At 33.2% G+C, this 14332-nt stretch overlaps 1 protein-coding gene across 1 annotated transcript in view; it reads right to left on the reverse strand.

Moving 5' to 3' along the window:
• The window catches only part of LOC132754506 (coiled-coil domain-containing protein 191-like), a 44992-nt gene that overhangs the window by 15164 nt on the left and 15496 nt on the right, over nt 1-14332 (reverse strand). The window contains exons 6-12 of the mRNA XM_060745146.1: nt 12745-12968; nt 11461-11635; nt 7500-7690; nt 6226-6478; nt 3958-4203; nt 2941-3064; nt 1650-2058 (exon numbers count right to left, since the gene is read on the reverse strand). Coding sequence (XP_060601129.1) covers nt 1650-2058; nt 2941-3064; nt 3958-4203; nt 6226-6478; nt 7500-7690; nt 11461-11635; nt 12745-12968 — 1622 coding nt within the window. The remainder of the gene's footprint in view (nt 1-1649; nt 2059-2940; nt 3065-3957; nt 4204-6225; nt 6479-7499; nt 7691-11460; nt 11636-12744; nt 12969-14332) is intronic.

The raw sequence follows: 14332 nt of genomic DNA on the forward strand, positions 1-14332 counted from the left end.
GTTTGTACAAACCATCTTTTCATTCTAAGTTCAAAGCCCTTCAACTTTTCAATGTTAACACAAACTATATTTTATACAAAGTTCAAGTCATTGAAACTATTCAGGATTACACTTTTGCATATTGCATATTTGTAGCCGAGATAATGAATAGAAATTGTGAACTTTTAAATCTTTTCCAGGGTCAAGGGGGATAACTGTCAAAAAACATCTGACCATGAAAAATTAGAGATTGACTTGTATTTTCTGGTAAAATACCATCAATCTGACATACATTGATTGTACAATCCTACAAAAGTTTGGGCAGAAAATGTTTTTTTATTTATATTATTTCTAAGTTCAAGAAGGAAAACTCTGTCAAAAATCATCGGACCAAAACCAAAATCGAATTTGACTTGTAATTTCTGGTTAAATACCTGCATGTGCACTTTCAACCTTATAGATTATGTCAAATCTGAGTTGAACGTGTAAAACTGTTGGGGAGATAATGAATGGAAACTGAAAATTTCTCATAATTTTTCAAAGTTCAAGAGGGATAACTTTATCAAAAATCTAGGAACCATAACCAAATTATATTTTGACTTGGAAGACATGAATTTGAACTTTAAATTTTTTTTTATTCAATTAAAATCTGGGTACATAGGTAAGTGTTTTATTTCCCCCCATGCAGAGTAATGGAAATTATTTGTACAACAGATAATCAAAAGATCCATTTTTCTCAGGATGAATATGTTTAACTAATGTTTTAACTTTTCTCTTTTTTTAATTAATTTGTTGGAAAAGTTACAAGTGATCTCAGGAAACAAACAGACTGACAAATCTTTAAACATCGCCGTTTGAAACTAGAATATAACAATTTGAAAAGCAAAATTCTTAAACTAAAGATGAGATAAGAGTTGTTGAGGTAAAGAATGAAGACAATTTACCAAGATTTTAGAAGTAAAAAAGTTATGATCAATGTTTAAGTTTGGGGACTGCAACAGCAACATGCGAGGCAATGCCAACATGACTTTAACAAATAAGGACTCTTTTTTCTTCTTTGAATAAAAAGTGGAGCTAAAGAGAAGATTTCAGTATATGCTTGTAAAATATTGAATGCACTTGCAATAAACTTGCAGCATATTGGTTTGTAACTTAATACATTAGTTTATAAACCTGTTATTCTTACATGGCATGACTTTGCCTAAACATCACAACTGGTATAATCACACATGAACACCAGTGTTTACATAATAAGATAAGTGATGGGATATACTTATGAAATGCTGCAAATCATACAGGTTTTTGTATTTCTTACAGCTCTGACTCTTACTTGATATTTTTATGAAAGAAAATTACTAAAGTTAAAATTTATTGAAAAAATAAAATAATAAAATAGAAGTAAGTTTTAAAAATTGTCATTTATCAGGATATATTTTGTACATTATCTATGTGCTGGTTTCATGGTATATTGTGATGCCATACACAGATGATAGGGATTTGTCTTAAAATCCAGCATACAGTGTTAAATATTTGCAAATAATTTTAATTTGACATAATCACAAAAAATTTTACTTTCACAGTATGACATAAGGCAAGTTGAGAATTTACTTAGTTCATTTTGTTGAATATAAAATGTATTTAATGCACGAATGATATAAATAATATGTAACCTATTTGTTGAAGCCCCTATATGTGATGTATCAGGAGTTGGATCATTGTGTGACTTCTGATCTTTCGCACAAGACTGTGTTACAGACTGTGGCCGTTGATTTGATGATATGGTTTTCTTACTATTTACCACAACTGCAGATTTTGGCCTCGACTTCGGGGTAGACTTGCCTACAAGGTCTCTATTTTCTTTATCTTTGGAAGCATGTAATGATTTCTCTTTAACTACAAGAAAAAGAATAAAGTAACAGTATGAGAAAATATTGGAATTACCATGTTTACATGATAAATACACACATATAATTGTGAGCCAGACTTTGTGCAAATTCACAATCACTGAATAAATATACAAGCAACACCCAAGGTGCACAATATACACAAGCTGACCAACATTTCTGTAAAGTTTCATGACTCAAGGTCAAATACTATTTGGGCTATCTGTGACACAAGTTGAAAATTGCAAAGGGCAAAAACTCTACAAATACACAAGTAAACCTACAGGTACACAACAACACATACTGATCAACATTCCTGTACAGTTTCATGACTCCAGGTCAAGTACTTTTATATTTTTTGCAAATGTTTACTAAGTCAAGGGCAATAACTCTTAACAATACTGAATTAATACCTTAGTTGCTCAACTTCACATGCTGATTAACATTCAAATAGACTTTGACTCTAGCTCCAGCACTTTTAGAGTTAGAGGTGACACAACATTTATGAATGGACGTGGTAATTCTGAATGCCACCCCCCATTTTTTGTCTCTTTACCAAAAAATGTTGAACAGAAAAGTCTTCTAGGACCTAGTCTTTTACCTAATATTTAAACTTGTCTTTTTTATCAATGAAGTTACCATTCTGACAAAGTTTGATGAAGATAAAGTCATAACTTTGACATTTAGAGTGTAAACAAGGTGGCTCTTTTATGACCTGGTGACCTGGTTTATAAAAAAAGATGACCCATGCCATCCAAAATATTATGAATCTCAATATTCTAACAAAGACTTATGAAGATCCAAGCAAAACTATGAACTTTAGAGTGTTAACAATACTAAAATCTTGAAGCTGGATGCTACAAAAGAATAGCTCAATTTTGGGCTCAGGGGAGGGGTTTTTAACAAAAAAAATTGAAGAAGAAAAAATAATTAAGACAATATACCATGTTTGCCAGTTTTTCTTGCTATAAATTATTTTCAGTATCTGCCATTTGTTTGAGACATTTGGTTGTAAACAAAGTTTTTGGGTCAGCTATTTTTTGAAATCAGCAAAATGGTTGTGCTTTTTAAAATAAGCCCTCAATCAAACGTTGCTGTTCTAATATCTGTTTCTTTTGTTCCTCTAATATCTTCTTCTGGGTGGCATGACGGTGCTCATAAGTGCTTATTTCCTTCTTGTGCCAAGGCTGTCTTCCATATTTCTAGAATTAGGACATAGATCCAACAATAAATAAAATATTTACATACATGTATCAGAAATTGTAAAAATTCATCACAGATATAAAATGTCTACATATACATAACCAGTAATACCACCAATGTCTTATGTTGTACAGTAGTTCTGCTCACTATGCCAATGACTAAAGCTACAGTGGAATGGTCATTCAGCACAATGAAGTGGAAACATCCTTAAAATCTAGAATGTAAACCACATGTTTCCATAATTGGGCTGTGTGCCCCAGTTTTTAACCCCAGATGACCCGCACTTGAACTTTAGCTTTCAATATTTGGACTGTGTGACCTAGTTTTTGACCCCAGATGACCCATATTGAAACTTGACCTAAAAATCATCAAAACAGCCTTTCTAACCAATTTTCCACATTTAGGGTGTCTGACCTAGTTTTCGATCCTAGATGACACATATCTGAAATTGAGCTAGAAATTATATGAACTACCTTTCTGACCAATTTCCATGATATTGGACTGAAACAGTAGTCCCTAGAGTGTTAATAAGGGTTTTCCATATTTGGGCTATGCGACCTAGTTTTGACCAAAGATGATACATATTCTAACTTGACCTTGAAATCATCAAAACAACCTTTCTGACCAATTTCCAGGATATCTTGACAAAAACAGTAGCCAAAAGAAAACTTTTGAAAGAAAAGCACACATCATATAAAGTCACAAAAAACAACAGGAACATTGTAAGTAATGCCAGTTAATTAATGTTCAAAATAGCCTTGCGTATCTTTGTCAATTAAAAATGATATCATATTTTATATGGATAATATGTAAGGTATTACTTATTTAAAAAAAAAAAAAGTCGAGCAAAAAATGATCTTTGTTTTTAAATAAACAAGTGCTTTGTATTTACTTTAAGTATTTTTGCATTCATCTCTTCAGGTGAACATGAAGGTTCACCACCACCAAGATCTGCCATTTCTGCTGCTGTCAGATCAATATGTCGACGAGTTACCTGCCATGGCTCAGTTGGCAATCGGGAATTCGAATGTTTGTGTTGGTTACCAGGTAGAACAGGTGTTGTTACATCACTGCGGTCAGTAGACAAGGAGTCAGAAGTATTCTGTGGTAACTTTCTTGTATTTTCAAACAGTGCATTCTAAAAGTGTAATAAATTGAGAATCTGATTTTCATGCACAAAAAAGGAAGAAAAAATATACTCAAACATTTCAATTGCAATTTACTAAATTAAAAACAAAGAAAAGAAATATGCTATACCAAATAAAGTATTATATTTTTTAATATATCATAAAAGAAGAATGGTATAAAAAAGTTTTAAGTTAAAACTTGTCGCTATGTTAAATATCATAAATAGACTTGTCCATTTTTCAATCAAGACAAAACAATTCACCATATTTAGGGAACATTTCATCTACGTATCAAAATTGATTTTTTAATTAATACAATTTCGAAATCTAAAATTTTCAAGTACAGTCAAACGTGTATTAAGCGACCGGGCAAGGGAAATACCCAAAACGGTCGCTTAATGAAACGGTCTCTTAAGACAGTCAGCATGATAATTATAAAAGTCAAAATTTAAAAAAATGACATCTTTTTTATTCGGTGGGATTGTTTTTCAACTTCATTTTTATATCTCTGTTGAAAAAAAATCGCTCCGTTAATCTAAATGGATGCAAATGTAAAAAAATAACTTTCTGATATTTATTGACAAAACAGTTTCAAGATCCATTACGTACATGTTTGACATTTTTTCCAGAATGTTTTAACTTCTTCGTTGTTTTTTCCTTGTCTCCAAACACGAAAACCCTATTAGTGAAGATGTTTTCTGTTGTGCATTTTTTTTCATTTGAAATAAACAAACTACATCTATTTGTTACGATTAATTTAATGGCTGATCAAGTTCAAGGTCAATTCAATGCAGTCTAAATGTCAACAAGCGAAGCGTATACACCATCTCAGTATGGGCGGAGCCTTGCATTGTTTATCCGATATTATTGGATAATAACACGTCACGCGTATACTTAACTTCATTTGCATACGCTAAAACGGTATGGGAAATAGAGTTTTTCACACGTTTATTGTTGTGTTTTGATTGTTGACCCTTGTGACATAAACGAGGTGGCGTTCTCTATAAACACAATTACTTGACAGGTAAAAGTGGTCGTTTAATGAAAAGATTGATGTCAATTAGGTGACTAATTTAGCGGTCGCTGGTCGCGTTGAGCAAAAGTCGCTTCATACATTAAAGATATAGAGAGAGAAAATGATCGGGGGGAATTTAAAGTGGTCGTTTAAGACAAAAGTCGCTTAATACACGTGGTCGCATGGGCAAGTTAGACTGTACATCAGTAATTTGGGACTGAATAAGGCAAATGGTTTTGTTGGTACCCCTTCTGACCTTGAGGAATCTGCTTCTATTATAGCAAATCTTTATCCCACATTATCAATTTGTCTTTTGTTCAGGCTGATGTGCCAGATGACTTAAAACTGACCTAGATTGTCCCATTGTATAAGAAAATCAAAGGGCTGCAAGCTCTGTGGTATTTTCTGATCCGTTCTGTATATATTTTCCTGTATAAGTTTATTTTTATGTACTATAATTCATCTTGCAAGGCACCAGAGTTTGATACATACGGAATTTTGCATAACTAGAGTTGCATCAAAAAATTATTTATGTTCATTTTTTATAACAGCCTTACTTAATCCTTGCATATCTGGCTACTTCCTAAACAAAAACACTTAAAAAAGAATTTTAAAAAAAGTTGCCTCGACTGGGATTTGAACTCCAGACCTCTCACACACTAAACAAGCGCTTTACCACTGCACCACGGAGAACATAAAGTAAAGATTGTCTTAGTGACCACCTGTATATAGCGACGTTCTGTCTTGAATGACCATAGTAAGGTGTGCTGAACAGTATTTACTAGACTCCCTGTCTAGTCTGTACAACGACCATGATTAAGCGTCTCCCGTCACGGTATATAAGCCATGTAAAGCGACTTTTGCAAGGGTAGTAACTCAATTTTCTGAATAATTTTTCCTTTCCATTTTTGATAAAAATGATAAAAGTTACTAGTCAGGCAAACTTTTACAGGTTTAGGGCATGGTGATCTTGACCTTTAACCTTAAATTTATAATGGCCACAACAAATGATTCTTACAATTTTATCAGCAGTAGATTTCCTGTGTGTTTCTTTCTTATGTGGGGTTGATTTATGAGTCAAGGAGTCTTCTTGTTTTGAAAGTTTGCCTGTAGCTGCTGCCTCGAGTAGAGACATCATTTTATTACGTGTATTATTTTGAGCATTCTCTAAATATCTTCTGTCTTGCTCACTGTGTACCCATACTTGCCATGCTATAAAATACTTCCGTAACACAGTTTGTCGACTGTGTCTATCTGCAATTTGCTGATTCCTGAAAAGTTTTATATAAAACAAATCACATTATTATGTCCCAAACATTTACTGTGGTGATAAAATTTATTTCTGTAATAAAGTATGAAGTATTCATCTTGCCTGTAAATCACTAAAAATGTATCACTTATCAGCCCTTAGTTTTTTTGTGCCTAAGGTATTAGACTTTATCAAAAAACTTGTTCTTCATATATTGATTTACATTTTTTTAACATGAAAAAGCTGTGTTAATATCAGTGTAAGAACTTAAGGCAAAGAAAAAATAATTTATTTAAAAAAAAATCTTTTTTTTTTTTATGAAAATTTTCCCTATCAATAATTTCATGTCCAAATAAGTTACATCTGTTATCAGATCTATTTCCAACAACACATGTCTATTTTTGTTAACATTGTTGGTCTGATTTATGTCAATCAACAATTAATTTCCCAACTTTATAGCAACTTTAAAGTTTAAACACATGAATAGTGCCCAATATTAACAATTATTTTCATTAAATTGCAGTAGGCTGGAAAAATCGGCAATGGCTTTGGACTTTACACTTATATACAAGTTTTAAACAGATTAATATGCTAATAAGAGTCTATTTTCTGATTAATTTCAATTATTTATTTGTTGGCTTCTGAAAAAATAACATTTAGAATGGAGCATCAGTATACAGCTGTGAATTTTGGTTCTCAGCTTTTGGTATTAAATACTGGAACTGCAGACATTATCTAAACTAATTTTGTAAACAAATGAAAAACAAAATTGTTGTCTGTTTTTAAATCAATGTGTCATGTTGTGCTTTTCATTGTCTGTTAGAACTTCTAAGTTAAAAAGGGGCATAACTCCGAAAATATTGCTTTCAGAATTATCCCCCTTGTCTAACAACTGCACCTTGTCATGCTAACTTCAGTATGTAATGCACCATCAATGCCAGCAGGTGACTAGGATAATAAAACTTTTCTATGAAGTGTCCACCTTAAAATCGATAAATCTATAATTTTTACTGATTAAGAAAATAAGGTTACATTATTTAAACCTTTGAATGTTGATCACATCTTGCTCCTGTTGTTTACTCTCTCTATCCATATTTCTAACTCTGATAAAAGATCTCCACGCATTCCATCCCCTTAACATCAACTTCCAATCATACATGGCACGAGCTTTTCCCATCTTTAACCTACGATCTAACACCAAATTATACCAGGCAGAAAAATGTCTGTGTAAACACTGAAACATGAACACATAAAAGCACCCCTAAATAAGATATGAGTACAGTAAAATACGACCTAATGACCATGCCACAAAAAGGGCACTTTTCAAAATTAAAAAATAGTTGCTTTCTTTATTCTTTGAGAAGAATGATCAGTATACCGACCATGTCTCTAATCTGGGATTTGCGACCATTTCTGGCAGACATTTGTGTGTATTTCTTACTAAATCAATAACCTGTATTACGACCATGCAACATAATGACAACCTAACACCATGTGTTTATTGCCTCCATTCACAAAATCTTTCTTTATTAACAGATGGTCAATAGTTTTTTAATTTGTTTGTTGATGGCAAGTATGTCAAAAGCCGCTAATTTCACCTTGTGTTTTATTTAGATATGCAATTAATGGTTAAATCCTAATTCTTCATCTACTGGTCTGCAGGAATGTCATAAAATTATGTAAATGAAAATATGCACCAAAACGAGCATGTACTTTATAGTTTGGAAAAACTTTTAGACCTCAGTCTTTTTTTAGTTTGCATTCTTATGACATTTACAATCTTTGCTTGTTTAGTCTATCAAAAATCGCATCATGGAAATATAAAAATAAAAATAATATAATTATATTTAAAAGTTTATAATCTAAAGAAAGATAAACAAGAGGGCCATGATGGCCCTAGATCGCTCACCTGACTTATCAAACTCATCCAAACAATTACCTAGACAAGCATTCTGACCAAGTCTCATGACAGGTGAGTCAAAAATGTGACCACTACAGTGTTGACAAGGATTATCCATATTTGAGCAGTGCGACCTAGTTTTTTACCCAGGTGACACATATTCAAACTTGACCTAGAGATCATCAAAACAAACTTTCAGACCAATTTCCAGGATACTTGGATCAAAACAGTAGCAACTAGAGTGTTAACAAGATTTTTTATTTTAAGCTCCGGTGACCTAGTTCCACATGTGATTTCAAACTCATCCAAGCAATTACCTAGACAAGCATCCTGACCAAGTTTGATGATAATTGAGTCAAAAATGTGACCACTAGAATGTTAACACGGTTTTTCCATATTTTGGCGGTGTGACCTAGTTTTTCATCCAAGATGACCCATGTTCGAACTTGACTTAGAAATCATCAAAACAAACTTTCAGACCAATTAACAGAATATTTGGATCACAACAGTAGCCACTAGAGTGTTTACAAGATTTTTCTATTTTAGCTCCTGTGACCTACCTTTTCATCCGAGATGACCCATGTTCAATTTATTCCCAGCAATAACCTAGACAAGTTTCCTGACCAAGTTTGATGACAATTGAGTCAAAATTGTGACCACTAGAGTGTTAACAAGGTTTTTCTATTTTAAGCTCCTGTGACCTAGTTTTTCATCCGAGATGACCCATGTTCGAACTTATCTGAGCTATAACCAAGACAAGCATCTTGATCAAGTTTGATGATGATTGATGCAAAAATGTGACCGCTAGAGTGTTAACAAGGTTTTTCTATTTTTAGCTCCGGTGACCTACTTTTTCATCCGAGCTGACCCATGTTCGAACTCATCCGAGCTATCACCTAGACAAGCATCCTGACCAAGTTTGATGATGATTGAGGCAAAATTGTGACCTCTAGAGTGTTAACATGGTTTTTCTATTTTTAGCTCCTATGACCTAGTTTTTCATCCGAGATGACCCATGTTTGAACTCATCCGAGCTTTCACCTAGACAAGCATCTTGACCAAGTTTGATGATGACTGATGCAAAAATGTGACCGCTAGAGTGTTAACAAGGTTTTTCTATTTTTAGCTCCGGTGACCTACTTTTTCATCCAAGATGACCCATGTTCGAACTCATCCGAGCTATCACCAAGACAAGCAAGATATCTTGACCAAGTTTGATGATGATTGAGGCAAAATTGTGACCTCTAGTGTTAACATGGTTTTTCTATTTTTAGCTCCTGTGACCTAGTTTTTCATCCGAGATGACCCATGTTCGAACTCATGCGAGCTTTCACCTAGACAAGCATCTTGACCAAGTTTTGATGATGACTGATGCAAAAATGTGACCGCTAGAGTGTTAACAAGGTTTTTCTATTTTTAGCTCCGGTGACCTACTTTTTCATCCGAGATGACCCATGTTCGAACTCATCCGAGCTATCACCTAGACAAGCATCTTGACCAAGTTTGATGATGATTGATGCAAAAATGTGACCGCTAGAGTGTTAACAAGGTTTTTCTATTTTTAGCTCCGGTGACCTACTTTTTCATCCAAGATGACCCATGTTCGAACTCATCCAAGCTATCACCTAGACAAACATCCTGACCAAGTTTGATAATGATTGAGGCAAAAGATGTGACCTCTAGAGTGTTAACAAGGTTTTTCTATTTTTAGCTCTTGTGACCTAGTTTCTCATCCGAGATGACCCATGTTCGATCTCGTCCAAGCTATCAACTAGATAAGCATCCTGACCAAGTTTGATGATGATTGAGGCAAAAATGCGACCGCTAGTGTTAACAACTAAATGTGAACGGACGACGGCCGACGGACAATCATCGATCCTAAAAGCTCACCCTGAGCATGCTCAGGTGAGCTAAAAACCTAAATCAAAGTCTGAGACATGAATGGATAAACATTTTGATTACAGTAAATTCTCTCTATTAAGACCACTAACGGGTCTGACTCAAAGTGGTCTTAATAGTGAACTGGTCTTAATAGTGAATAAGTCACTTTAACAGCTGACGAAGTCCAACTTAACTTAATGTATACCTTGTATAGTTTTATGCACATGGTAAATGTACTTAATTAAATGAGTAAAAAGAAACACATTTTTTTAAACAAAAAAACATTTTTAATGCATGATAATAATTATTATACTGTAGATCATTAATATGATGAAAACATTAATTTACGACTTCCACTTAAGAAGAAAAATATGAGGTATTAATATAGTTATGACTCTCATTATGATTTATACATTAATTACATATCGAAATAAAGCACACATGAACTGATAATTTGGTGTAATTAGCAATTTTTACCATACTTGCTATAAATTGTGATGCACAACAAACAATTTTACATGCTATTTACTTGTTTATCACATCCTAATTACGCTGACAAATTAATCGTTTCTCACACCATAGCTGCTTAGATTAATTAGCCAGAAGTGGTTTAAACTGATCATGCTGACGCTTGAATGCTAAGGATACATCGTAAAGCAAGCGTCTAATCAATTGATGTATATTAATGACCTCAATGTTAACCCGGTGTATTTCTTTTTAGCCCGGGAAATCAAAGGACATTTCAATCTGGCTATAGGACAAATTAACGACCAAGTTGAAATGTTGTGGCCAAATGTGCTCTGGTGTTAACAGGTTTTTTGTTTTAAGCTTACACCACCGAAAATGTTAAACCAGAGCTATCAAGTAAAAATCCGAAGTTTGAGACGTGGGGTCGGTACTGGTCTTTTCTCAATGTAAGAAGGCAAATATTTCGACTTTAAAAGCTCCCGTGACATCCCGGTGAGTCCTAATCAGTCTGACTGGATGTAGTGACATTTTACGTAAGTTGGACTACATCAGTTCTAAAAGTGGCTTATTCCCTATTAAGGCCAATTCACTATTAAGACCGCTTTGAGTCAGTCCCTTTATTGGTCTTAATATAGGGAATTTACTGTATAATAATTGTACACTTCTTTCATCAGCAAGAGGAATACAGACACTAAATTCTATACAATTGAGAATTTAGAGACAACATATATATTTAAAAGTGTAATTCAATTTACCCTCAGGTTATTTGCTGCCTCTTTAGCCTCCAGTTCTCTCATTCTCTGTGCTAAAAATCTTTGTTGTTCCTCATATCTTTTCTCACCTTCAATACTTTCTTGTTTTTCAGCTTCAATGTCAGTAGCAACCTTAATTTTTGCAGCAAATAATGTTTCTTCTTTTGCCTGTTGTTCTCTGCGAAGGAAAAAACAATCACTTAAAGCTTATTTCAATTAACCATGCTTTAATTACGAAAAACAGATATACTCATTATAGGAAAATATGTGCAACTTTCTGAATCAAAAACATCTGAGAAAGAATATAGAAATAAATTTTTTTCCAAAAAACATCATTTTCTTGTATAAAATATAATTTAAATTTCTTGACAGTTGAGGTCATTAACAGATCAAGGACATACTTAAATTATACAAAAAATCAGTTTTGTCATAAGTATTGGTTTCTTCTAGTATAAATCAAATCTGTCTGTTATAATATGAAATAAATTTATGGTGATTTAGGCCGCAACTTTTTAATTTATTGGTTTACAAAATTGCCTAATTTCTTGGAAATTGGAAAAAAATGTAGATTCAGAAAAATGAAAAAATAATGAAAAACAAGAGCCACCACCAAGGGGGGCAACAATCAACTGTTTTTACTTTTTCTAAAAGCAAACAAATAAGCAGTTAAAACAAATCTTTAAAAACAAAAGAAAAAGAAGAATGTGTTTGTTAAACACAAATGCCCAGGCTCAGATTCTTGTCAGTAACAATATTTAAAAAAAATATTTAATTATTCACTCAGTTAAGGATGGAAAATAGTAAAAAAAAAATGTAAACACATATAACATATAACTTGGCAGCGTTTTGTAATTGTGAAAAATATAAGTATGGCAAGTCATTGCTATGACTTGTGATGAAGTTGAAAAATAATTGACCTTTGACCTCTTGTGACTAACCTTTATCTAGAGAGAGACAACTCAACTCAACATGGAGAACATTTGTGCTAAGTTATATGGTGAACATTTGTACCAAATTATTTTGTAATCCTTTAAAGAATGGGCAAGATATAACGAAATTCTTGAAGGAGGATTGACACAAAAAAGTTAGAATATCATGATGACAGTTGTCATAAGATGGTTCTTTCTGATAAATAAATCTGTTTTAGTAATACTGATATGAATGATGGTATCAGGCAGCAATTTATTTTTGGTTTAAAAATTCCCTTCAAAAAAAATAATTGTTAAAGTAATGTTCAGGTTGTGAAAGGGTTAATAAATAACACAGAAAACTTAAATTTTCCATCACCTCAGTTTTTGTTCATTCATTCTTTGTCGGTCATCTTGCATCTGTTTACGAATTTTTGACATTTCCTTGCGTATCTCTGCTTCTTCTCTCTTCATTTGTAACTGTTTATCTCTTTCTTCTTTAATCACTAATCGCTTTGCCATTGCCTGTACTTCTTTGTGATTTTGTTTCTCCTCGTGTTTCTTTCGTAACTCCATTTCACGTTTTTCCCTATTTTCTTTCACCTGAAAAACACAATACAAACACACTGTCTTACTGCACAAGAATATATTTATGTGCAGCTTTTGTTCTTGCTATATTCACTAATATTCAAAGGCCCATTATGCCTCAATAATGCTATCATTTTTATTTCTCAAACCTTTCTATTTTCTGGTATCATGTTCCAGTAAAAAACAAGAGGGCCATGATGGCCCTGAAATCGCTCACCTGTATATAGGCCCCTGGGGCAGGGCCAATTTTAACCCAGGGACTTTTATTTGAACAAACTTGGTAGACATTCATTTGAAGATGTTTCATGATAAATATCTAAGCTCAAGCTTTTTTAAGTTTTACTATACACATATAGGGAATAACAATGACCCCCCCCCCCCTCTGGGCAGGGCCAATTTTGTCCCCAGGGCTTTTATTTGAACAAACTTGGTAGTCACTCACTAGAAGATAGTTCATGCTTAATATCTAAACTCTAGCTCTTTGGGTTTCTTAAAAGAAGATTTTTAAGTTTTAACTATATACATATTAGGAAAATCAATGACCCCACAGGACAGGGCCAATTTTGACTCCAGGGCTTTTATTTGAACAAACTTGGTAGAGACCCACTAGAAAATGTCTCATGCTTAATATATAAGCTCTAGCTATTTGGGCTTTTTAAAAGAAGAGTTTTTAAAGTTTTTTTCTATATACAAATCAGGAAAATCAATGACCCCCGGGGCAAGCCAATTTTGGCCCCAGGGCATTTATTTGAACAAACTTGGTAGACACTGACTAGATGATGTTTCATGCTAAATATTTAAGCTATAGCTTTTCAGTTGCCTAAAAGAATATTTTAAGTTTTTTCTTTTGTTTGCCATGGCAACCAGAGTTCTGCTTGGAATTAAATTCTTTTAACAATTTTTAAAGTTGACTACCAAAGGAACATTCCTGAGAAGTTTGGATGAAATTGGCTTAGCCATTTATGAGGAGATGTCGTTTAAAGTAAAAGTTTACGGACGGACGACGAACAGACGCCGCCAGACAAAAAGCGATCACAAAAGCTCACCATGTCACTTTGTGACAGGTGAGCTAAAAATATACTCATTTGCCATATAGATGAACTATCTTTTAGTTCTTTTGCTCTGTTAGCGATGGTTATAATCATAGTATATATGAGTGTTTGTATGGAAGATAAAATACTACTTTGTTTACATTTTGTAAGGGCCATAAATCCATCAACTCAAAACTAGAATTATTGGCAGTTAAAAAGTGAGCTCCCAACGAGTATTAACTTTCAAATTTTTTTTTTGCAGATTGATGTTGATTTTGAAACAATAATTATGTTCAATGCAGAAAAAGGTCACAATCAAGATAATTTATGATCAAATTTGATTTCCTA

This window comes from Ruditapes philippinarum, unplaced genomic scaffold (genome assembly GCF_026571515.1).
Source record: "Ruditapes philippinarum isolate M1 unplaced genomic scaffold, ASM2657151v2 ctg2356_1_1_1_1, whole genome shotgun sequence".
NCBI lineage: Eukaryota > Metazoa > Mollusca > Bivalvia > Venerida > Veneridae > Ruditapes > Ruditapes philippinarum.